The sequence below is a fragment of the Parus major genome, chromosome 15, assembly GCF_001522545.3.
Source record: "Parus major isolate Abel chromosome 15, Parus_major1.1, whole genome shotgun sequence".
NCBI lineage: Eukaryota > Metazoa > Chordata > Aves > Passeriformes > Paridae > Parus > Parus major.
Window position 1 is genome coordinate 10,318,714 of NC_031784.1, and position 25,951 is coordinate 10,344,664.

A 25,951-nucleotide genomic window follows, 5' to 3' on the forward strand; every position below is an offset into this window, starting at 1 on the left:
CATGGTTTATTATTACATATTAATGAGCATATCTACAACAACTATATGATGCCGAGATGAAGAACTTCCTTCTTTTTTCTGCTAAGTTGACCCAGCACTACTAAAATTTGTTACATTTAAAGCAGGATCAGACTTCACTTCTCAACATGTTCCCCAAGATACCATTAAGAAGTTTGCTCACATGAGAAATGCCTGAGAGAGCCTAAAATTCCTACACCAAAAGCCACAACATGAAATTAGCTGAATCGACAGCTTTTGCTCTTCTCTTTTTCTTACAGCTGTTCCTCCTGAAGCTTGGATAGAAGAGCTGATGGATAATGGATTTTTCATCTGTTCTTCTGAAAGTGGGGTTAGAATTAGCCAAAGGAAATAAAAGTTACTTCCTATTTGGCAAATCTTGTCTTTGTTTTTGGGCAAATTCTCAGAGCAAACTGTAATTGAGTCCAGCAGCCTGAGGAAGGTATTTCATATAATTCAGTATGCAAGGTATTCTGAGCTCCAGTGAGGGCAGCACAGAATGCAGATGGCCCAGAGGGTTTGGTGCCTGTAGTGTAAGTGCAGCCTCCCACATCTTACAGTCAGATTGCTCCTACTGACACACCTGCTTGTTCATTACTTCTGGAAAATGACCCAAAACCCTGAGCATGGAGAACTTGGGAGGTTCAGTGGAGTGAAGGTGACTAAATCTACCATCTAGAGGGTGCTTGTTCCCCTGTGACTGCCTTGAATGTTATACTTTCCCAGCCTTTGCAGGGAAACAGCAGAGTGAAGCCAGATGGGCTTTAAAACCACTGTTCCAGACTGTTCCTGCAAGTCTGTCTGCAGCTCCCTGTCATGTCCCTTCTCACTGAGGAATGATACCCCAGTACCGCTTTTTGCACTTCTTCCCTTCTGCACCACTAACTAGACAATGGCAGAGAAAAAAAGAAGCTGAGCCTGAAGAGGAAAAGCAACAGTGTGAGTGTCTCGAATTGGTCTCCAGGCCCTAAGAGAAACTGACACAGGATCATTACCATCAGCAGAATTGTTTGCTCTCTGCATGTCTCACCTCAGCTGGAGCACTCTTTTTCATCTATGCAATGCCCATGTAGTTAAGAGTAATTCAGCTCTCCCTGCAGAGAATGAAAAATCTTGGCACAGAAAACAACAATAGAGAAAAGATAAGAGACTGAGACTTCACTTCTGCAGTGAGCCCGAGGAGCTGCTCTCCCTCCAGCATCCTATGCACCAGCTGTTGTGCTGTGTAGGGTCTCAGAGCTCCCCCTTGCTGAGCACAGGGATACCTTGCATTCCAGGCAATCCCTTTCTGGTTTGGAACAGAAGTACAGGCCAGCATGGCAGAAGATCTTCACACACTCCTTGTACTCCCCTATGCTGGCAGTTCAAGCAGTCAGTAGCCCTGCTCTTACTCTTCCCACAACGTTTCTCAAAGCCCTAATGAGCAGCTTTGCACAACCCCTTCAGCCTCCCCATCTGTGCCTTCATTAGAGCCTGACACTCTGCATTATGTGGGAAGGCTTCCTGTGGATGGGGGATGTTTGGATTTAATGGTAGGTCTTTCACACCATCAAAGTGGCATGGAAATGAGAAGTGTGATCAAGGGACCAAACATAAGTGCAGGCTTATAAAATCTGTACAGAGTAAGATATGGAATCAATTTGATATGGAGTTTACCTATGGAATGCTAGCTCCAAATGCTGGATGCCAGGAGTAGATATACTGCTCATCTCAAATTTAGAGTTCCTGTTACAGGTAAATTTCACGCTAACAATTTCTGAAATGTTTCCAATGCACCCCAGCAATCTTCCCTACTTGTGATAATACAGCTTGAAAGTGCAGTGTTCCTTCCAGATAGTGATGATATTTTACTTTTTTTTCTCTACAATGAGATTTAACACAAGGGGATTTTAGTAACATTTACTTAGGAGCTTTACTGTTCTACAAACAGTAATTTCAGAGAATCTAAGCTAGTGAGTACAAGACACCTCATCTTGCTCTTCCAGCCCTAAGAATGATTCATTTTGGTCATATGACACCGTCACATCCAGGATCCTCAAGATTTCTATGGAGAACTCCAAGGAATGTTTCCCTAAAATTCACGTACACAAACACTGAGGAAAAATTAGCACTGAATACTTGTACAAAACTAGGACTCAATCTGCCATAAAATGGAAAGTCTGGCTGTGACACAATCCCACTTTTCAAGGAAAAAAACAAAAAGAACTAAATACAATTCACTATCCTTTCTCATTATCATTCTAATGCCCTCAAAGATACATTTACTTCCAGTAGGAAGGCATTGCAAGTACCTTCCAATAACATACCAAGCCAGCTTCTTCCTTCTGCATTTGTTTCTTGTTTCCCAGAGCACTCTCAGATCCTTGGGGTCTGCTCCATGTTTGAGTACAGTTCATTCTGATGATGAACCCGGGCCCTTCACATGCCCTGCCAGCAAGTAGGGGGTGGTGTGAGTATACCCACACCTCCAAAAACCTCTGCAAGCCAAAACGGTCCCAAGGGTGGGGGACAGCTTTGGCACAGGACTTTGGCACGGCTGGGAAAGTGGGGCAGATATTGTCCCTCAGAGGAGCTCCCTGCCTTCCAGGCCAACATTACCTCCTTCCCTGCACGTCCTGCCTGGAAAGTGTCTCCTTCCCTGCAGCTCCTGACTGGGAACAGCACCGGGCAGGGGAAGGGCTCCCCAGGGTAAGCACACAGGAGACCCTCAGGAGAAAGGAGCACCAAACAGGTCAAGACCCTCACGCAGCGATGCCCCGGGGAAGAGGGACAGATGTGCAGTAGCTAAGGCGTGGGCAGCCCGCGGCGAGGGCGGCTGAGGGAAGGCGTGAAGGGCTCCCTCAGGAGTCCGAGGAGAGTGGGGGCAGCCGTGAGGGTGGGCGAAAGCGATGCCCTGAGGCGTCTCGGGAGGATGAAGGCGGGCGGGAATAGCGCCCTGAGGAGAGCTGAGGAACCTCGGTTGGCTGAGGTCGGGCAGGCACGGTCGGCCTGAGGAGCCTTGGCAGGGTGAGGGCGAGAAGCCGCAACCCCGCCCTCAGGAGCCTCAGCCCGCGGGTTACCTGAGGGGCGGGGCGGGACACGCGAGGCCGCGAGCAGGTGCGCCCCACCCCCGCCGCCTCCAAGGGCCAATCAACGAACGCGGGGGCGCCGCACGCGCCTCACAGGGGCCGTGCGCGGAGGGGGCGGGGCCTCCCTCACGCCCCACCCTCCTCCCCTTCCCCTCAGCGCGACGCTGACAACGGCCAGGAGTAGATTTAGATTATTTGTTTATTTGGTCCTGTGGCGGCCCTGAGGCACATGAAATCAGTTATTTGCAGTATTTGTCCGTGTCCAGCTTCTTGTGCTCGGGGTTGTAGGGCGCCTTAGCGAAGCACTTGGCAGCGGTGCGGTCGCAGTTGCAGATGAACATGGCGCACTCCTTGTTCTTGCCTGGAGGAGAGAGAGGAGCGGTCAGAGCCCGCAGCTTCTTCGCCAGGCGCTGCAGTGTCTCCGGCTGGCATTTCTGCTGTCACAGTGTACCCATTTTACTGTTGCCATCGTTCTGGCAGTGCACAGACTTCTGCCCACTAGCCCACTGCCCCCAAAGCTGTGTGCTCCTGCCAAGCCATCTCTCTCCTTGATTCTTCGTCCCATCCCTGCAGCCCTATTTGCCAGCCTCTCTGCTCTCTACCTCAGTTCCAGAGCCCTGTAAAGGCTTCACTATTCAGCAGAAACTGTGTAACAATGCCAAGTTAACCTGCTTAATTTAATTGATACTGCCGTTAGAAGGCCTCCCAGAAAAGTGCTCAATCCCCTGAAGGTTAGACAGGCTTCTCTATATCCTGCCATACCATACATCTTCATAAACTTTAAATTATGGGCTATATAAAGAATATATTGTGAATACTCATTCCAGTGCCTGTGTGAGGTGCCCTCTTTCTACCAACCAGGCCCCCTGGCAAGAACTTGGACTGTGCCCCCCTGTTGCAGAGGTGTGCCTGTAACACAGCCCTGCCCCTTCCTAAAAGAGGCTGGAGAACATCTGGAGTGAAGTGGAAAAGGACGTACTGCTGCATGTGATCTCCCCATCAGAGCAGCTAAAGCGGTACAGCTTAGTGTAGGGGTTGTCCAGGAGGAATTTGCAGGATTCCATTTCCATTGCCTGTGAGTAGCATTTATCATGTACTTGGCAGCACCTGGAAACAAGGAGAAAATGGTTAGAAAATAGCAGAATCACAGGCTCAAGTGACGTGTAAGACACAATTACACTAGATTTGCTTGCTTTGACAAGGCTCTTGACAATAATAAAAAAAAAAGATACCCAGTAATAAGAGGGCAGACACAAAGGACCTCAAAGGGATATAGTTGTGCCAGCTCATGGTCCAAGAGGTATCTGGGTACATATGTACTTATGGGAGCATCTTCACAGTTGCCTATTGGGCACAGGGAAAGCAAAAGCCAGTGTTTACCCTACACTCCCCCTCAGTGCCTGGTAGCTGACAAGCTCTCAGCCAACACAATCCAAGGCTTGGCTGCCAGATTTGTGTGTCTCTAAATTGCCCATGCCATTTCCTAGCATTTTGCAGCCCAGCCCTGTACATGTTGATGGTCAAGCACCTGGCAGAGTGTGCAGAGCTGCATCCAGGCTGCCGGCACAGCGCTGCTGCTGCAAAAGAAATGCTGGAATGAGCACACTGTGCTGCCATAGAAGATCTGCTGTAATTATATTTTATCTTAGTAATAAGGCATCAAGGTATGATAGCACACATCCTTTTTCCCCTGAATCCATCTGTGAAAGAAAGCTTCATTCATAGCAGCCAGAGAGTTTTGTAAACATTCATAGGCAGGGCCAGCTGAGATGAAGCTGAAGCAGGAAAGCACAAGCAAGGAAAGAGGTTTGTGAAAGCAGAGTCTTACAAACCTGTCGAGCTCATCCACTGGAGTGCCGCTGCCCCCCAAGCCACAGTAGCAGCCGTAGTCAGCGAAGTCCAGCAGTGGGTGGCTCTTGGGCAGGGTGCACTTGATCATTCTGCGGAACAGCCACATGGCCCTGGGAGAGACCTCGGCGCTGGCTGCGCCCACTGGGGAGAGACACACAGGGTGGTCAGAGTCAGGTTCAGGGTTACCAATGCAAGGATGAGGATACCTACACACCCAACAGCAGGAAAAGCAGGGCCAGGAACTTCATTCTTGCAGCTCCTCACAAAGAGACCGGTGCTAAGGGAAATGAGTCTTTATATAATAGGCTCACCTTGACATGGGTATGAGATAAAACAGCCAGTATTTACGTTACTAAATGCAGACTTCTTCCACTGGGGGCCGTGGGCGGCAGGTCGTGGTGTGACCAGTTGAAGGCCAATTGAGTTAAATCCATAAAAGCCAGAAAGGCAAATATTTGCTCTCTAGATTTTTGCTATTAAATTCTTGTAGTGCTACTATTAGAAGTCAGCCTGGAAGATATGGATAGGGCTCTCTACTAAAACATAATAGCAGTGTGGTGGTTAAATTGGAAGTTTCTGGCACACTAATAACCATCTGCCACTAATACTTGCATCCTCTTTTTATGGCATCCCACTTATCATTAATCCTGTATCTCTCCATGGGCTCTCCTGGAATAATTCAGAGAATAAGGTACAGGTTGTCCACTCACATCAAATGACTATTTGGCATGAGCTCAACTGAAAAAAAATCAAGCCATTCTTTACTTTAAAACCACAGAGGAGAAGGAGGTACTACTAGGCAAGAAACAGGAGCCAAGTGACTTGGAAAACCTTTGAATGTGTCTTAAACAAGGAGTTGTGTCTGGTTTTATGTGCCTTTAAGCAATCTACACTGGAAATGAACTGGGCTTAGAAGTTTCAACATACACAGCAGACCTCAGTAACTTCGAGACAATAACACCTCCAACACCAATGCAGAACCCAGATAAGAACCTTTGGTTCTTAGAGGAGAGTTGGGAACCTTGAAAGAAGTTGAAAAAATAGGTAAGAAAAATCTTCCTGGAATTAGTCAGGGGTAAGTAAAAACACTGCACTCAGATCCCTGAAGCTCTGACATTTTCAGGGCTACAGATTTGGTATTTTTACACATTCAAGATAGGGTTCCCTAGACATGGTTGTCAAGTCTTCATTGATTTCCAAATCACCAAACAAACCCTCAGCTTTTAAGAGCAGAGAAGGATGCAAAGGCCACCTTTCTGCAATAGCAGAGTGCTCTCACAGGAACCTTTGGTCTCACCACCCACCAGAAAGTTCCAAAAGGGGTGATGAGGACACTTTCCTCCTCACAGGGTCTCAAACTATACCAGGGTACCCACTGGATGTTGGCATATCCATAGAGGACATCTAGGTAAAGCTAGACATGGTGCTGAACAACCAGATCCATTCTGACTTTTCTGATCTCTTCTAGCACTCCCATTCTGGGGCTGCCCACTCACAGGTAACCTACAGCCAAGCAGATGCTGAGTAGCAGATTTAAGATTCTCTGTGTTCTGAGTATTGAACAAACATTAAAGGCTGATGTAAAGAACAGTCTGTACCACAGCTAGTTCAGAAAAAAATACTTTGTCCTTTGCCCACAGATCAATCTGCTGACTTTCCCTCCAATATCCACTTAAGTTTTCTGTCCTCTCTGCTTTTACCATTAAAAAAAAAAAAAAATTCTTATCTATGAAACTTAGGATTCTGAGTCCTTTTCCCTCTTTTCTCAGTACTTGATGTATTATTGATGTTTCCTAGAAAATTTCCAGTCACCTGCCCATTTAAAAATCATAAATCAACAATTTCCTACATTTTTACTTCAACAAAAGGATCACCAAGTATGGGAAAGCAAGCACATGAGTATTACAAGGGTGCCTCATGAGAAAAATCCCAGCAGGGTAAAGATTTTTCCACCAATGTTTAAGCCTTAAATTATTTTTAAGACTTTTTTATAAGCCCCATTGCAGAGTTTCCTACTATTCCACACTGTTAAAATTCTCCTTTCTCTCTTTTGTCTGTTAAGGACTTCATTTCCTTCTCCACAGTTTACTTCCTTACATCTAGCTTCCTTGGTTCACCACAGTCAATTGAGTTCAGAGTATGAGCCAAACCTGTAAGCACCACATTATCTCCTTTTCTGAACCTACAAATACTTACACAAAACCTCTGTAATGTAGAGAAGTGACACAATCTCTACTAAAACCAGATCTGCCTCACATTATAAACTGGGCCACTGCCAAAGTGTGGGAGAAGAACAGCGAGCGAGTCAGAGACCTGTCTGGGGCTTTTATCCTTAAGGCAGGATGCAGCTCCTGCCAGGTCCTGAAATCTCCCCCACTGGAAAACCTTGCACCCCCAAAATAAAGACAGAGAAGGACAGTTTTCAAATAATTTATTAGGAATTTAAAACTGAAATCTGGAAAAAGGGTTACAGGTGTGGAGAGAACAAACACTGGAGTGTAATAACTTACTGGCTTAAAAACACAGCTTTATTTCTTTTTAAAAAAATGCCCACCCTGAAACCAGAGCCCCAGCCTCCAGGCAGTGGCCAGAGAGTGACTCACAGCCCAGCAGCAGCACAGCTGGCCCGGGATGTCTGGAGGGGGCACGGAAGCAGCTCAGCGCATACACCAAGAGGGAGGAAAGCGCTGTCTGCAGACCCAAATTTGAAGTATATAGAATAAAAATAAACCCAATAAAATGCAGCTCTTCTTTAATTAGGAAATATTTAAAAAAACAGACATACAGACTCTTGTCTCAGTAACAAAAATTATTGCTTTGTGTTTTCAGTACTGATCTGTTAAGTACCTTCTTACCTAAACAGAACTCTCCAAACGCATCGCCCAGGTCAGGACAAGTTCCAGCAGATGGGGGAGAAATAGAAGAGAAAAAGGGCCCTGTGGGCACTGTGGCCCTCCCAGTCCTTTTCTAAATGCCCATCTCCTTTACAGGGGGCTCAGTTTGGGGGAAGAGAGGGAATGATTTTTAAAACTTAAGATGAAGCTGTTATTTCCCTGGGAAAAGAGTTTGGCTGCATCTTAATAAAAGGCTTAATCACCCCCCTTAACAAGGTCTTTGGTTCACTGAAATCCAGACCCAAACCTGCCCCGTGTACTCCTGCTGGAGGCCTCCCCTGGCAGAGTGCTGGTTAGCAGGGGCTTGGACCAAACCAGGGGGAGCCCCAGCAGGTTCTGGAGAAGGGACCAGATCACCCCGCACAGGACAACGGACAAATTCCCACAGTCTTCAGAACACAGAGTAAAGCAAATGGGAAGCTGCAATTCTATAATTCATATAATCCCTGAGAAGCCCTTAACCCGCCCCCAAATCACCACCCTAATGCTTTTCTCCCCTGTTAATGAATCCCCATCCCAGAGCCCTGCCCTTCAGAGAATGACTACCCAAATCTCCCCCTGGCTGACACCCCTTCTGATACCCTCACCTCCGGAGGAGGATCCCCTTTCCCAAGAAATCTTGACGCAAGCGATAAAGTTTGGAGAGTGAATTCCTTTCAAAGTAACCAAGACAAGCAACGGCAGCAAAGCCCTTTCCCTAAGCCAGCCCAGAGCCGGCGCTACGGAGCCCAGGGATGGAGTCTGTACATCAAGCAATTGGAAGCAGCTTTAACCCGCTCAGCAAAACAGCCGATGGCTGGTACATTTCACCCCACCCACCCCCCCGCCCCCCTTTCATCTCATCTCATCAGAGGTCTTAAAATCTTACAGTAAAAGGTGTACAAAAAAAGAACGAAGTCCTGTCAGGATTCTGCTGGAGAGTATTGCTCACGCTGCGGCACCAAGTCCAGGACCTGGAGCTGCTCCTTGAAGCCAGGCTGCAGGCAGCAGCCAGGTTCAGCTCACGATATTTACATATTATACAGGAGGAAAAAGAAAACCCCACATAAAACTAAACCTAGGAAAAAAAAAATCTTTCAGCTGTAAGGATAGTGTTTTTCACTTAGCAAAATATACATTTGTTTTGTTCCATAGCGATGTCCAACGTTTTCGGATCCTTGGAGTTTCACACTTTTCAAAGCCTCACATTTACAAAACAGAAACAATTAAAAACAGTTTCTTTAAAAAAAATAGAAATACAGCAGTTCCTCTCAGCCTTTGCTCTCTCTCTGTCTCTTTCTTCCCTTCAGAACTGCATTCTTGTTACATACCGTGCTTTAAAAACACTGACGACAACAACAGAGTTGAAAATATTCAAAACAGTTTCAAAGCCAAATAAAAATACTCCTCAATGAAAACTACCTAACACAATCACAAAGCCAATTCATAAAATATGTCTACTAGCTCGGGAAAGAGCAAACAACAAAAAGAAGGGGCAGCCCCCAAAAAAGATAAAAAAATAAAATAAAAAAATAAAACTAACAGCTAATAAAATAAATAAAAGAAGAATCAGTGGGCTGGGGGCAGGGAGGGGGAAGCGTAAACCGTCGGTGGTTAGTAGGAAAGCGAGATGATCTCCTCGGGTTCAGTCCAGTGTGGTCTGGTCAAAGGGAGAGATCGGGCAGGGCGGCAGGAGCCTGGCAGCCAGCCGGCAGTGTGCAGTTTGATTCAAGAGAAAGGTAACCTTGGCTCATCCCCCGAGGCTCACCAGATCCTCCAGCCACTCGCTGTCCTCGGTTAGGTCACTGGGGAATCTGTGGGACACAGCAGGGGAGGGAAGGGACAGGATCTAGAACAACCAGAGCTTTTCCTCCTGGGGTTTTCTTCCAGTGTGATCTGACAGAAACATTCAGTACTCAAACTTTGCCCCAACACAGTCTTGCTCTGCACACTGCTGGCACAGGGACAGGCCACAGCAGAGATGTTTCCATCTTCAATGGCAACATGCAGGCCTGGGAAACAAGGTCCCACACACCACGTGGCCTGGAGTCCAGCCATTTCCCCAGCACTCACATCAGTCCAGCCCTGCCAGGCTGCTGTGGGCTCCTGTCTCTGGACTCTGATCCCTCTAGTTTTTTCTCTCCTTTTTGAAAAGCTGGTTATTGACTTTTTTTATTTTAAATTTAAGCCAGCTAACTTCAATCACATTTGCAAAGCAAACAAAGACTACCCACCAGTTCCCTCTCAGCCCATCCAAGGACCAAAACCAGAAGTGATAATATTTTCCTTCTGCCCTTCTCCCAGGAAGGAGATGAAAAACCTCACTTCCTAGGACTGGTCTCAGTAGCAGTGAGAACAACCAGCTGCATGGTGGAGGCTTCACCAGTTACACAGAAGAGCCAAGCTTGTCTGTCCAGATCACCACTGGGTTGTGACTCTGGCCAACCCCACAGATGTTTTCTCTTTTTGTGAGTGCTTCGTTTTCTTCCTCTTTGTGCCAGACACTAAGACACTCTCTGTTCCCAGCCTGGGGAATGTTCAGTAGGAACCCAACCTGCCAAGCCTCTGGTGCAGGAGAGAGCCCCAGGCTGGCCACAGGACTCCTCCCAGAGACTGGGCCAGGCCATGGGGCCTCACAGCAACATCCACAGCTTCAGCTGAGAGTCTGAGCACAGGGACCAGCTCAGAACCTCACTCATCTCTCCCATTACCTTTTCCTGTTCAAAGCTCTCTTACCTCCTGCCTTCTTGGTCCCCAGCTTCAGTGATACCCATTGGTAAAAGCTGTTGCAATCAAGGGACCCTGTGAAGAAAGAGTTAAAACCTCACTCTTCAAACAAAAGAACAGTGAAGAAGAATTACTAACAAAACAAATTCAGTCATGGCACAGATGACAGAGTAACTGATCTCAGTTGGAGGTGCCAGCTCTAAAGAGCACATCTCATTACAGGATGCTGTGTCAGGGCCAAGACAGGCTCTTGGAAAGCCTGAGCTAGGATCAGGGAAAGGACTGAGATCAGGACCTTGAGTGATTAGGGAGAGCCAGCAGAAACCAAGGGTGTGGGCTCCAAGTCAGCTGCTGTACTCTCCACCGTCCATCTTGGTCTGGGGCTCAGCAGTGGCACAGCCAATGCTGCAGTGGGTGGCATTTCATAACCAGAGAACAGACTGTGGGCTGAGGGACCTGCCCACTGCTGCTCACCTCCCTCACCACGTGGAGAACAGCCCACTCCCCATCTCCCTCCCTCCACAGAGGGCACGGGGAGCACTCACCCCTAGGCTGTGTCCAAAGCCAGTGCTCGGGGCTGGACTGGCAGCGCTGATGTAACTGCTGACCCCTGAGTCCTGGTTGGCGGCTCCATAAAGCTCTGCCATTGGCCCGGGACTGGTGGTGCCCAGAAACCCACCGGTGCGACTGGGGGTGGAACCTACAGCAGGCAGCAGAACTACGTAGTCAAGATCCCAAAAATGCAACCCCGTCCCACCCCCCTCCCGCAGCCCCTTGTCAAACCTCCGTGACAGGAGCCTGCGCTGGGGAGGAAAGGGGAGTTACCTGTCCCTCGCACCACGGCCGCTGCAGCCGCTGCTGCCGCCATCGGTCCATACGCAGTGAGGGGGATTGCTGGAAAAGAAGGAACAGGTATCTCAGGAGCACTGTGGCTACATGGGAAGCTCCTCAAAGAGGGCCTTCATTCCCTACTGCAAAGTACTAGGCTCATACATACATATTGGCTTATAGTGCATCACAGAGGACATTAAAGGATGACAACAGAGAAGTGCATAGCCCTGAATTTATCAGTGTTCTTTTGCACAGCCAATGCCCAAGGGAATGCATGAGCCATGCTCTGTCAAGCCCACACCCCAGAGCAGCCAAAGACATGGTGTAGAAGAGCTGAACGAGAAGTGGGCAATTTCAGATGTATCCTGTCACTACTAAGCTTGCAAGACGCAGTTAATCTGAAGCAACAGATCCAGATTTTGGCAGTAAATGTGGAGAATCGCAACAGCTCAGGGACAGCAGCTGAAGCTTAACATCCTGAGGCTTAGCCCCTCCTCTGTCTCTTGGTAATATTCTTGAATAACAGTTTAATAGCCTCTTTCTCCCTATTTCTTTGCTCAAGACATACCATTCTCCCCACACTGAGTTTTGGTCCTGAATTGCTAAAAACCTCATTGTTTATTGTAGACAAGCAGGAAACATATACCTAGGGAGCAGGAACTAAAAATGGCTTAATTAAAGCAGTAAGTTTTAATTTATATGTAGCAGTTCTATTCCCAACTCTACTGCCACAGGCATTCAGCCCTCGGGGCAGGAGGCATCTAGCCAGTATGTTTCTCTCTGCCCTTAAAATGACTGGGTCAGCATTTCATGCTTGAATGTGAAATTCACTGTGATTCTGTTTAGAGCACCATAAAAAGAGGTCAGAACAAATCAATCGCGTTAAGGCTGAAACCCAGACTAGCTTAGGAGGGAATATTTAGTAGCAGGCACCAGCCTGTTTCAAGCAAACGTCATACGAGGCTTCTATCTAGGTTAGCTGCTCATTACAGGCCCTGGGCCAATGCAGGCATGTTCCTGCTTCACATCACCCCCAAAGATGCTGTTCTGGGAAAGAAAGGCTGCTGGCAGCCACTCTCCTGCCCCCCATCCCTGCTGCAAGTCCCAAACACGAGTGAATGTGGTTTTACTGGAAAAGGAGGCGAGGTAATCTCAAAAGCTCCAGTTCTTTTTCCAAGAAAAATCCTTCTTGCCTTTGCAGTCCTATCTGCTGAGACACCAGGTTTGTGTTGTGGTGACAAAGCACCCATGCGTGCATCCCTGCCTGTGCCATCCCCTCCTCTTGGTTCCCCTCACCAAGCCGTGAAGCGCAGCCCGTGAGTGCTGCAGCCACTCCAAGGCACAAGGGCCCTCGAGCTCGCTGGGCCCTGCCCTCCGCAGGGCCAGTTCCAGCCTATCCATGGGAACCATGGCCCAGCCAAGCGGCTGCGCAGGGCCTGCTTAACAGGAGGTAAGCGTATCGGGGAGGGAAGAATGCCACGATCCCCAGCTGGTACTTCAGTGAGACACTCAGGACTGTAAGCTAACGTGGCACCCAGCCAGGACAGCAGCATTAATAACTTCTTGCTGTGCAGAGCCCTGGTGTACCCTGGCCACCAGTGACAGCCAGGCCCTGGGCGAGTCACCTCTGCTAGGAAAAGGTACAAGACAGCTGGGGGTGGATGTGAAGGGAAAAACACTTCTGCCAAGTCACCAACATTCCTCTACAAATGTGATGGGTTTTGCAGAAAAACACACATGTAAATAAACAACTGGACCCACATCTGCTTTGCTTGCCAACAAGAAGGCTCAAAGGTGCTTATGCAGCTGCATACATGGTGTCAGGAAAGGGTTTTGTTATGAGGGAAACAGGATTTAGTTTTCCCCTACCTCCCTCAGGGAAATTTGTTTGTTGGTGGCTGCCATCCTCAGCATCCTCACGGAGTCCCTGAGGATTAACATAGTTTTGTGCCACAGAAACTCCCTTTCAAGCCTGTTTGTACTGCTAATTCCAGAAGGGCTTCTCAGGAAGGTTTTCCATACCCCTTTACAGAGAGATTCAAACCCTGAAACAGGTGGGGGTAAGGAAGCACTGGGAAGGAGGAACATTATGGAAATGAAATGGCACATGGGGAGCAGGGTGCTACACAAAGCTGCTTTTCTATGACAAAAACCATGGACAGGACAGAGCTGGGGAAAACATGGCCATGGAAGGGAGAGCAGACAGAAGGAATATCATGTAGGGAGAACACACTGCACACATCCCAGGGGCTGAGGATGCAGAGGGCATTTGCACTTTGAGGACATAGAACGTTCCTCTGCTCCCATTTTGTTCCACAGCTCCCTACAAGCACTGCAGGACCAAAGTCCTGCAAGGTCCCCCCACACTCACTAGTACCTGGGAAGCCTGTGTGGGAGTAGCTGGGGAGCTGTACCACCCAGAGTGGGGAAAGCATTCCCTGCAGCCCCTCCTACCCAGGAAAATGGGATTAGAATAACCAGGAGTGCATTCACACCCTCTCCCTCCTCCCAGCACTCCAAATTTCATCTTTGCAACATCTCAGGTTAAAGCCATTTGTTCACCTGTGGAAGTCACCCTGATCTCTGCAGTTTCCATATGTGGTTTATATACTGCCTGGGGCAAGGAGCTAAAAAATGAGGCAAGCAACAATAAAGGACCTGCATGGCCCTCTTCAGAGGCAATGATGGCTCTGATTGCCTCTCCATCTTTCCATCCCCAGCTTTGGATGGAGCTTATTCAGATGAAAGAGGAAATAAGGCACATTCCCAGTCTAACTTCACCAGGCTGTGGAGCAGCAACACCACTGAAACAGCCCAAAGCCCCCTTCTCCCCTTCCAGCTTGTGAGTTTAGGAAATGAGTGGGACTGACCTGTGAGCTCAGGGAGGACGGGGGCACTCGGGAGAGGGGTCCGCTCTACACGGAACTCTAAAAATGAAATGCAAGACAGCTTAGGAACTCATCAAACGCCCCGAGGGAGACCCCCAGAGATACAGCAGCCGGGGTCTGCTGGGGGAGCAGTCTGCAACCAAACTGCAACCAGGCCAGTGTCTTCTGTAAACTGATTTATAACTGGTGCTGAAAGGTGCTGGACTCCTGCCCTGAAGGCTGAAAGGATCCATTTATCCTTGGAATAAATGTGGCCAGGGCAGGACGAGTTCAAGCGTCACTGAGTAGCCTCAGGTCTGCCCTGGAGCACCACTCTGCGACCCGGCCAATCTGACCTCTCAGCAGCAAGGCCAGTGGGTGCTCAGTAAGTGCCACACTCTGCCTGGCACAGGTTTACAATGAGGGACTTGAAGCCACTACAGCTAGATTCATGGAGAGCTTCCAGGCAGCCAGGAGGCAACAGCAACTTTCAGCCAGTCAGCCTGGGCTCACCTCAGACAAAGAGGAAACTTCCCATTCCCAGCTCTTAATACCAAAAACTTCATATATCAATCATCACACTGAGGGATGGAGTAAGGAAGGGATGCTCAGAGTTGCCACAACTCTAGAAAATAGCAATAGCACAGTGCGTCCCTTAAGAGTCCCTGGCCTGGCAGAGAGCAGGAGGGGAGGCCCCACAGCTCTGAGCAGCTGCGGCACAGCAGGTTGCAGCCATTGATTGCTGAATCCATGCTCTGAGCACATGGCAGTGTTGGAAGCTTGAAACTACCCAGTTTTCAGGAGATCTGCAGCCCCCTGGCCCAGCAGATGCTTTGTGAAGGCTGTGAGTGGTCCAGGCACTGTTCAGAACACAACTGCAGTGCTGCAGGCACCTGCCTTTTGCATGCCCAGGAGTTCCCTGGCACAGGGGATTTAACATTCTGTGCTACTTTCAGAGTGGTGGCAACTCTGGTAAAGAGAGACAGACACACACAAAGGCAGTGAGACAGGCAGAGCTGTGGGGCCCTTCTGTGTCACAGCAGCAGCCCTGCGGAGGAGGCCAGCAGAAAGGATGTCGGAGTAGCCTTGGGCTTTTCCTGCCACTGCAGTGTGAGGATAATCCTAATGAAGGACAAGCTGTTCCCACCTATTCCAGGGCTTCTCCAATCCCCCTTCCACATCCATCTCAAATTTAAAGAAAGACCAAACAGGGGAAAGGGTAAAAGGGGCAGAGCCTGGGTTACAAATCATGCCAGGGGCTCCCATCACCTGAAGGCAGATGAAAAAACAGAGCAGGGAGAGCTCCACTCACCAGGGAACTGGTAAGTGTAACCAGGTGCAATACCAGTGTAACTTCGACTCGCGTAGGTAGCAGCTTGGAAGCCTGGATAACCTGGGGAAGAGAAAAGGATGCCATTACTGTGAGCTGGCAAGGTCTGTCTGCTCCTGAGCAGCATGAGCACCCTTTGGCATTAGACAGCAGAAAGAGGGGTAGCAGCAGAAGCCCCAGGACAGCGCCGGGCAGAGTGCACTACATGTGTGAGCCTGCAGAGGAGTTTTAGCAAGCCCATTTAATTTTTCCTTGCTCCAAACACGTAAAGACATGGAGATTTCCTTCTCAGACTCACAGCTCTGCAGGCTAAGGCTTTCTGATGCATCAGCTGGATTTACAAACAGGAGATCAGGGAGGAAGGGGAATTTGAAAGGCTGAATAGCTCTGAGTCACTTTTGCACTAGAAGAGCTGGTGAACGCAGGTACAAAGAACATTTCTTCCTGGCACAGGTAGGAGCACAATTCCTGCTGTTCCCCAGGAAGCTGACCACCTATAGAAACAAGCCAGTGAGAATGCAGGGCATTGACTCACAGATGAATATTTGATTTGAGATCTCCTAAGACAAGAGTCTGTGGATTTCCCAGTGACTCAGTTTGAGTCTTGCTGCTTTAAAATTCAGATGGCTTAGAAAAGGCAAAACCCAAAACCACAGGCTGGAGATTTATTTTCCTTCAATAAGTCAAGTGAAAACATTGGTGGAAAAATGCCCTTTTGGGGGTTTTGTTCAGTGACTAACTGCTACTCAGCAGGCTTAGCACTGAGAGCCAGGCTGAGTACACCTTGCCCAGCAACACCAGCAATGATCCTGAGCAAACAGTGCTCTTGGGTCAGCTCAGTCCTGGCTCCAATGAAAGTGAGAAGAGAGACAAGCCAGGACCAGCACCCACAATGGAATGATCATGCTGACTTCTCAGATCTAGGCATGAGGTTTTGTGGACTTGGAAGATAGGGCTACAAATGACTTTTTTTTGGTTGTTGTTTCAATTTTTATCTGAATGCTTTTGCCTTGGGAGCATTGGTAGACGTGAAACCCAGCCTGCTTGTCACCAACTTTTCCTTACAAGACAGTCCCATGATAAATGTATAGCTTTCCCTGCAATACCAGATATTTGCTGTACCTGAGAGGGAGGGAACAGAGTGAGATAATACTCAACTAGAACTTCAAGGGCATTTTAACAGTCTTTAAGTGGCAGTGGGGACATTTACACAAACCACTGTTTCAAGTGGAAGCTTAGGGGCTCTTTAATGAACTAATTCATCAGAAAGCCTGTAGAAGTGGAGGGGAGAAGATGCCTGGGTACAGATTACTCCACACTCAGCTCTGCAGTTATCCTATTCCACATGAAGGAATTGCTGTGCATGTGCCACGGCACTGCGGGACCGTGGAGGAGCTGCCGAGGGGCAGAACCGCCCCGCAGGGGCTGTGCCCAGCCGGCCCGGCTGTCGCAGGGCAGCGGTGGCACATTTGCAGTTTTTCCAGGTGCCACCAGAGGGCAAGTTGGGATCGCGAACAGGTCCCGGCGGCCCCGCACAGGGAGCGCTGCCCTTGGCGGCCCCGCACGGGGAGCGCTGCCCTTGGCCGCCTCGCCGCTCCCGGAATAAACCTCTAAGCTGCTGCCTGGCACGGCCGGGAGCGGGGGGAGAGCGGCAGAGCTGCCGGGGGCTTACCCAGCATGCCGATCCCCAGCATGAAGGCATCCATCCCGTAAGGCATTACTCGGGATCGCCCTCGTGCAGAGCCCGTTGGGGACATCACCTCCTTCGGCTGAGCTTTTTTACACTCCACCTGCCACAAGAAAGTAAGGATCAGGCTCGCCTGTCACAGGCTGGATCACACACAGGCTGTCGTCACAGGACACGGCCACAGAGCACAGGCAGGCCAGGCAGGGCTGCCTGCGTGACAGCACGTCCCAGCTCCAGCTCCCAGCTCCAGTCACCTCCGTCAGCCTGCTCTGCTGCCCTTCCCCGGCACCGCTGTCCCCAGCCCCCGTGGTGCCAGCCTTCCCTCTTGCTCTGCAGCCACCACAGGCAACGGGGAGCTCAAACATTGCTTTTCTCCTCCTGGTGGTGCCCTTGATGCTCTACCTGACCCTGCACCAGAGCCCCAAAGCCTAATTTTCCTCATTTCTGAACAAAGGTAAAACCTGCCCCCTCACAGGCCACTACAAGGTTTTGTGTAACTTCAAAACCTCCAAGCACAGCACAATGCCTTGCTTAGTTAGCTCTCCTTCAGAACTCAGTATTATGCTTGTTCACCTCCATACAGTGAGTTTCTTCCCCAGATTGACTGCTGTGATTTTTGGGAAAAAAACCTGAATCTGATTCCCCACTGCAAAGATGCACGGACCCAAGAGCCTTGCATCCTGCCCCTGTGCCACTGCCCTGCTCTCTCCCACAACTCAGTCCCTGCTCCCCCTTGTTCTGCCCCAGACACTTACCATTTTGTTGTTGATCTCATGGAAGTGGATTTCACACACTTTTTCCACAATGTCTTCACTTTCAAATGTGACAAACCCAAATCCTGAAGAAAAAGCAAAACTCCCTGATCAGGTCAGACCTCTCACAGTTTGAACCCTCTGCTCACAGCCTTTTATTGGCAGGAGAAAAGCACAGTACAATCAACCCTTTCGAAAACAGCTGTCACTCATCTTCTCTCTCCAGCAAATTCTACTTTTATGCACAAGAAGAGGACTGTCCTCTTATAGATTCTCCTCTCCTACTCATCCTGTACTTCCCACCCACTCTGAACCCAACTGGTCTCAAACCCAGGTTTGTTGTTTTTTTTCTTAACTTTGCTATTTGCAAGGCAAACCACATGGCTGGTAACACTGGGGAGGATCTGGGCAGATGCTCACACAAAGAATTGGTGGGGAAACCAACAGCTGTTTGCCAGGACATCACCACCCTCACTAAACGCATCCCACCAGCAGGAACACCCTGCAGCTCCCTCCCTCGCAGGAACTGGCTATAAAGCCTCGTGTGAGCAGGCACAGATCAGCAGTGCAGCTGCACACAGCGAGGCAGATACAGGCACAGTCATTTGCAAAGTTTCACCAAAGTAAGGTTTGTATCTGGGGTAAGACAGGACAGCGTGTTCCTGGCCCCTGGCCCACACTCACACCTCCTTTCTCTCACCAACCCCTTTGCTGACAGTTTTGGCAAAGCCCAGCTCGGGTGGGCAGACTGAACTCCTCTAAGCTGACTGCAACCGTTTCCGGAGAACTGAGGCAGGTGGGAGGATGTCTTAAAGCTTGCTGTGCAAGCAAGCTGGGATTAAGCAGAACTTTCCGCTTTCCAGAGCTGGCCAATTCCATGGCACTGTAAAATAACATGTAAAAGCAGATGGGAACCCACTGCCTAGAACCCCACCTCTTCTCCACACTGCCAGAAACATCTCACTATAAACTCCTCCATCTGTCTGTGCCCAGGTAGATTCAAATCACTCACCTCAACACTCTCAAGCACAGGAGCTCAGGAATTCAGCAGAAAAACCCTGATGTCAAAAGCAATCTTGAGCCCCACTAAACCCCATAAGGCCTCCTATGCCCTGGGCTGAGCCACTCGCTGTTGACACAGTGGCTGGCAGCTCTCCCTGCTGCCTCCCAAAATGCCCAACAGCTCTAATTGGACCAGTGACTGGAAGGCACCCATGGAGGAACAGGGGTTAATGCTTCTTCCCTTTTAAAATGAAGCTGGAACAGCATCCTAGGACTGCCGAGGCCTGGCAGTCAGAGTAAATTTAATGGCTTTAGAAAAAAGTAAAAATTTGAAGGGCACAGAGTGTAGCAAGAGCAGAAGGGAGAGTTCCCTTGCTGCTCTGGGGGCAGGAGTGCTTGGAAGTGCTTCAAACAACACACAGGAGAGCAGCCAGCACTGGGCTGTTACTGACCCTGACTGGGAAGAGGCTGAAGCTAAGTCTGCAGGTCAAGTTGTTGCCATTAAATCTCCAAGTTGAACGCAAGAGTCAAGCCCCGCCACACCACCAGGTAGTCGGTCTGAGGACTCACCAGGAAGGCAGGGACTCCCATGGATGGGCTGGGTCCCTATAGCACAAATAGTACAGCCTTGCTCCCATCCTGTAACCAGACTCCACCAGCAGGACTCGGGTAAGAAAAGGTGACCTGGGAGCACAAGTGGGCTCCAGGCCGAGGAAGGGGCGAGAAGCAGGCACTCTTCAGGCTCTCGTGTCAGCTTTCCCAGAGCTCAGATTACTCGGGACAAGGTAAGACACACACTGCGGGCTGGAGCCACGGAGGTGAGCAGAGGAGGGGGCCGTCTCCTCTCACATATCTGCAACTCGACGAGTTTACAGCACAGGAAACGCACTGGACAAAAGCTCTCTGTGCTGAGAGGGCCACTGGTAAAGGATGCAGATCCAAAAGAATGGGGCGACTGGAGGCAAGATAAAGAGCAGCTGCGACCCGCATCCCCTGCTGCTGGGATACCAACCCCTCCCTAGGCAAGACAGGAGGCAAACCCTCTGCAGTAACCTCTCCCAGGGCCAGAAGACAGCTCTCACCTCGGTGTCGGTTGGTTGTCTTGTCAAACATCAGCATCGCATCATCCACCTGCAAAGAGAATGGCTGCAGTCAGATTATTACTGCTGCAACGAGCATCCTCCAGCACAATTGTTCAGAGCTTCCCTGGCCTCCCCAAACCTGAGGGGATCAAGATGAAACATCTTGTCACGTAAGAAGAGTATGCACACATATGCACTATACATAAGTTACCACACCAGGCACTTCCCCAAGCCACAGTCAGCATGGTCCTGGTTCCCCCACCAGCTCGGGGCAGGTGCTGCTGAGCTGAGCCCTCTCGGCCCAGCCCCTGGCAGCAAGCGACCCCGATTGTTTGCCTGCGGCTCCAGCCGGGGGCCAAGGAGCAGGGAGGGCATTGTTCCCAAATCCCGGCCTCAAAGGAGAGGAGAATCAAAGGGGGGCAGAGAAGCAAAGCTGGAGAGAGGAGAGGAATAAGGGGCCTCCCAGCGGCAGGGGAAGCGGAGGCCTCAGACAACAGAGCCTGCCTGGGAAAGCTGGGAAGCGCCCCCACCCCCACCCCAGAGGAGCCTTTCCTCTAAGTGAGGTTTCCCACTGCTGGAGGCTGTAATTAGAGCAAATTTACTGCAAGGCCTGAGCAGGGCTGCCTTCCCGGGGGGAGGGGCGGCCGGATCCCATCCCCCAGCCGGCCTGGGGCTGCTCTCCTCCCCGGCACATCCCCGCCTGGTCCCACTTTTCCCCCCATCTTCCCGCGGGTTTTGCCTTGCGGAGCCGCATCCGCTCCACAGGTCAGCCCGAGGAGGGTTAAAAAATACACTCCAATCCCCTCCGTGTAAGCCCCGGTGTAAACCTGTCCCACTGACCCATCCCTCCTCTAATACCACTGCCTTAATCCGATTATGAAACTGGACGTGCAAGTGCTCAGGGGAGGTGGCAGCAGTCTCTGGCCAGCAGCTGCCCTGGCCCTCCTCCTTCTCCATGTGAGATAGCCGCTCCCTGAGCAGCAAGCCCTGCATGCCCCCAACTCTACAGGATTACTCCCCTGCCTCGCCCCAGGAAGAAGCTGCATTGCTGCCTCCTCCTGAAGTCACTGTTCAGTCTCCTCCTGAACAGTGCCCTGGCACAGGCAGCCACGGGCTTTACCCATGGAGACCCCACAGGAAAGGGTCCAGTCAGGAAAGGGAAAGGCTCCTACTCTCAGGTGCCCATGACAACACAGGACACCCAGCTCCACCTCAGGGCCAGGTGGATGGAAGGAGCCTTTGCTGACATTTCCAGTACCTTCATAAGCAGACAGAGATCATATTTGATGCCCTTGGCCTTGTCTAACACATCCTCTCCAGGTGACAACAGACAACCTGGCTCCTGCTCATCTCATACACATCCTGGCTCATCCTCACATCTCACATCCTGGCTCAGCCTCCCTCAGCCAAGTAAACAAACACCTGAGAAACATGCCAAGCATCCAGCCTGGAGCCACAGGGGACATAAGCCTTGACACAGACCCGAAGCAACTCCTCAGCAGCTTCCCAGAACACACAATTAGGGAGATGGGTGCTGAGGGCAGCTCCTCACGCTGTCATTCCCCATTGCCACATCCCCACATATGCACCATTTCCCTTCATGGTACAGCACTACTGTGATGTACTGGAGGGAAAGCTGATGTGGCTTAAAAATAGTTCAACAGGTTTTATTACCTGGTTTTGCTCATTTTCAAATCTAGATCCATTCCCCCAGCCAGTTCACAAGAAGGCTGAAGAAATAGCTGTTCTCCCCAGTAAACACTGGGAGAAAGCTCCAAGGCACTCTGAGGCAGTGCCACTCCCAGCTCAAGTAGCTGGAGACCACAAACCCATCACAATGAGAGATTGGCACAAGAAAAAAACAAACAAACAAACAAAAAACTAGTGTCAATGAGCACAGGCCCACTGTTGACTTACTCTGCCTGACCAACCCTCCTCTCTGCAGAGCCTGGGAAGCAGGAGCAACTGCAAGTGGCAGAGCCCACTGCACTTCCACACAAACTCCTGGCACAACAATATCCCAGGCAATAGCTGGGCACTGCCACAGTGCTCAGGCACTCAGAGCTTCATCCCAAACCATAGCGTATGCTGTGCGAACTGCAGCCTTCCTTCTGTGCTTTTACTGATGGCTCTGCTTTGAGGTGTCTACCCAGAAACCCAAAATGTACTTGCATTGCAAAAACATATTTATTGTAGCACATGTACTCTATTTGATAGCTGTTTCCCGCTAAAATCTAAATATTATACTGTACATTAGTATGCATATATATGTATATGCACACAACTCCAGGGCTTCAACTCTCTCTGTGGCTATAACTGATGTATTTTATTGCCATTAAGACTGACACATGACCATCTTTATGTCTCCTTTCAAGGCAGCCTGTGAGCTGAGTTGGGTGGTCTCAGCACACACCTGTGAGGTGAAGCAAGGCCCAGATCCCCTCTAACCCTTGCTACAGGGGACACCTTACATTACTTGGGCACACTGAGGCACCACATCCAGCACCCACCAGAGCTGTGCCCGCACTGACTCTCCAAGCACCACCAGCCATAACCGGGCAGCTATTGTGGTGGTGAAGCACCGCAACAGCCCCCACCCCCGCTCTTCCCTCCCCGCCCGCCGCCGCGTTGGGCCTTTCCCGGCTGGGCCGCGCCGGGCCCCAACAAAGGCGGCCGCCGGCGGGGCCGTCGCGATGGCAACGCGGCCGCCATGGCAGCTGGGGCCCGGATTAGCGGCTCACAAAGCCGCCCCGCAGCGCTCCGTGCCCGCGGCCTGTGATGGGCTGCGGGAGGGCACCCAACGGGGGCCTCCGGCACCCCAGCACAGGCGAATCGGCATTCCCGAGGGATTCATCACCTCCACCTTCCACCAGGTTGGCCGTCCGACCCGGCCTTGAACCTACCCCTAGATGGGGCAGCCACAGGTTCTCTGGGCAAACTGTGCCTCGCCAGCCTCACAGAGAACTTTATCCTAAGATCCAGTATAAACCTTCTCTCCCAGTTTTAAGCCGTTCCCCCGTGTCGTGTCACGACATGCCCATGTAAATGATCACCCCCGGGAACCTGGTGCCTTGAGCTAGAGGAATCAAGATAGGATGATAGGTGCTCCCTGCTTTCTAGGTCGTAAGTGTTCCTATGCCTCCCCTAAACAAGAAGCAAAAAAAGACGAGTGACTTTTTTGCATACTTTCTGTCTGGGTTAAAATGTATTTTTCAAAAGCATCTATCCTAATTTAAAGACCTGAAGTGGTGGCAAATCTAAGACACACTCAGGCTTGTGGCCTGAGGGTTATGTACAAACCTTCATACCAAAGCCATCCAGCAGCCTGGATTCCCCTGTCCTCAGAAGCAGAGCATGATCTCCCCCTGAAGCCAAGATCCAAAGTGAGCTTGCCACTGGATTCTCAACAACCGACTAAAAATCACCCCTGGGACCCTGGCACCTTGAGCTTGAGGAATCCGGATTCCTCAGGATGCCTTGGTGCTCTCAGCTCTCTCCTCTCTAAGTCCTAAGTGTTCCCATGCCTTTCCTGGACAGGCAGGAGGAAAGAGGAGCAAGTTTTGTCCTGCCAGGTGCTAAAAAACTGAAGCCACTTGGAAGAGTGAACAGAGTTCACTCAAAGAAAGTCCCTTCCCCAGAGGGTAAGTCCCTCTAAGAAATGCTTTAAAAGAGCATCCTCAACAGTTCCTTTTCACACAGTCCTGATGCAATTCTAGAAGTAGTACTAGACCCAAGTAACTCCAAATAAGTCTGTCTGAAAAAGCATTTTCTGAGATGAGGATACCACGACTGAAACTTCAGCACCTCTCACTTAAAAGTGCCATAATCACAAATGATCCATTCAGCCTCAGCCAAAATACCCTGAGGGTTTTCAGAGGTTTAGTCCCACTTTAAAATCTTTCCATTTTCCTGTTTCATTCCTAGTTATCTGCTATGGGGGAGCCCAATGACATCCTCACGCAGATTTAAAAAAATAATAATTTCCAATACCAGTTTAATAGGAAACACTGGATGCACTTTCACAAAGGTAGATTCTGAAAGTTGTAAATATTCAAGCAAAGGGCTTGTGGAGATGGACCATCCACCTGAACTGCAAATAAAATGTCTGAGCTCGTCCTAGAAGGAATCACAGCAATGTATTTTAGTAAAGTTAGGCAGAAAAATAGTAACTGTTGAGACAGCTTCCATATGGAAAATAGAAACCAAACTATCTAGAAACCACTCAGCCATCCTGTCAAGAGACAGACAGCATCAACAACCCTGTGAGGTTCTCCCAGCTGCATAAACAGGACAGGCCAATTCCAGGGGGGAAGATGCATGGCCAGAAAGCCTGGCTCCAGAGAACAGGTGTGCTGTGCCCTTCTTACCCTGCTCTGCTGACCCGCTCTCAGAACTCTGGGAATGAGACTTGGCCAAGGGGACAGAACCTGCTCCATGCCACAGGAGAGCAGAACGGCCTGTCCAGGTGTCCTTGCCCACTCTCACAGAGGCACCTGGCAAATATCAGATGAACCCCAGAAGACCTGAATGACCATTACTGCTAGAGTGTTTTTGGCTATGTGCCTACCAGATGCGGAGCACAGAGAACCCTTTGTTCCAGAGGCATTGTTACCACAGGCCAAACTGCCTACTGCCACAAGAGAGGTGATCAGATTCCCCTTCTCCTCCCCTCCCCATCTGTTCATGGCAACCATGTTATGTGTGAGAATTTACATAAATTGCCCTCTGATCTGTGGAAGAAAATCCAAAATCCAGTTTGGAAATCCACAGCAGGTTGACAAGTAGCTTTGATCCCTGAAATTTCCAGAGAGCAGCAGATTAAGGATTAATTAATTAACATTCTCCCAATCCAAAGTGAGGAAAATCGTGGCCACTGTAATCACAGAAACAAGTCTTGCTTTAAAGACATTTGCCATCAGTATCTGAAGGTACTCCCATTAGTAAGCAGGGGAAACTCATTTCATACACCCAAGTCAACCACCTCATTCTTCTGGCAGGAGTACATGAATATACATTTGTGACAGACCTACAAACCCTCATCAGATCCAGCACCTCAGATGCTGTGATCTTCCCTCACTGCAGCAGTAACAGCCATCACCTTAGTCACACCTCAGGACCTCTCAGGTCCACAATCTGGATGGAGTATTAGATGGCAGCCTAAAGGTCAGAACCCTCCTCAGACCTCAGATCCTTTTTCTTGTTTGCTTCCAGGGTATTTTTAGAGAGGAGATCTCTTTCTCTGGGCAAGAGCTGCCTCACTGAGAGGCCGAGCTTTCACGACCGACTCATCCACACACAATTACCTCAGGCCCAGTGAGAGATGCAGACTGGTTTTAAGCACTTTCCAAGCACCCTTGGTGCTGCAACTGATTAGTGAGTCATGCAAAGACGTCATTGTGAATGTATTTCCTGCACTGCTGCTTCACCAAATGCAAAAGCACACAACAAAACCATGAGTTCAAAAGCCTGATTCGGGTGCAGGCCCCCATTTCTTCCAGGACCTTTGCACCTCCAGTTTCTGTTAAGATCACCTTCTCTCCTGATGACAAACAAAAGACCAGCTGCACCAAGTTAGAGCAGAGCTCTGCCTTGCCCAAAATCTCCCAAGATATCAACCAACAGACAGCTTTGGATCAACATAAAGATAAGGCAAGATATTACCACAGAGCCCAGAACACTACATCCCCATCCAAGCTACTGTGATTTGGAGATTTTCTGTATTCAAAGGGGTGTCTGTGTATGTTAAAAGACCTTCCATGAATTTGCCCAATCATTTTGGAACCTATGTAAATTTTAGCAACAATATCCTGCAGCAAAGATTTCACAGTTTAGATACGCTCCATGATAAAATGACTTTATTTGT

The 25,951-nt window shown here is 49.7% G+C and overlaps 2 protein-coding genes across 12 annotated transcripts in view; both read right to left on the bottom strand.

The window, feature by feature from the left end:
• Positions 1–3,267: 3,267 nt before the first annotated feature.
• Positions 3,268–5,263, bottom strand: PLA2G1B (phospholipase A2 group IB). The gene is made up of 4 exons (XM_015644101.1): positions 5,152–5,263; positions 4,919–5,078; positions 4,066–4,193; positions 3,268–3,447 (listed from the first exon to the last, which is right to left on the bottom strand). The coding sequence occupies exons 1-4, from the start codon at positions 5,183–5,185 to the stop codon at positions 3,326–3,328; spliced, it is 444 nt and encodes a 147-aa protein (XP_015499587.1). The 5' UTR covers positions 5,186–5,263; the 3' UTR covers positions 3,268–3,325.
• Positions 5,264–7,351: 2,088 nt separating this feature from the next.
• MSI1 (musashi RNA binding protein 1) overlaps positions 7,352–25,951 on the bottom strand; it is a 74,547-nt gene continuing 55,947 nt past the window's right edge. For 5 of the 11 annotated variants that reach the window (XM_015644089.3, XM_033518226.1, XM_033518225.1 and 2 more), the window contains 9 exons: positions 20,089–20,137; positions 18,008–18,090; positions 17,238–17,355; positions 15,548–15,628; positions 14,239–14,295; positions 11,363–11,431; positions 11,083–11,255; positions 10,547–10,612; positions 7,352–9,624 (listed from right to left, as the gene is read on the bottom strand). In XM_015644089.3, coding sequence (XP_015499575.1) covers positions 10,571–10,612; positions 11,083–11,255; positions 11,363–11,431; positions 14,239–14,295; positions 15,548–15,628; positions 17,238–17,355; positions 18,008–18,090; positions 20,089–20,137 — 672 coding nt within the window. In that variant the 3' untranslated portion in view covers positions 7,352–9,624; positions 10,547–10,570. The remainder of the gene's footprint in view (positions 9,625–10,546; positions 10,613–11,082; positions 11,256–11,362; positions 11,432–14,238; positions 14,296–15,547; positions 15,629–17,237; positions 17,356–18,007; positions 18,091–20,088; positions 20,138–25,951) is intronic. The other 6 variants (XM_015644090.3, XM_015644097.3, XM_015644091.3 and 3 more) reach the window with 3 other exon arrangements.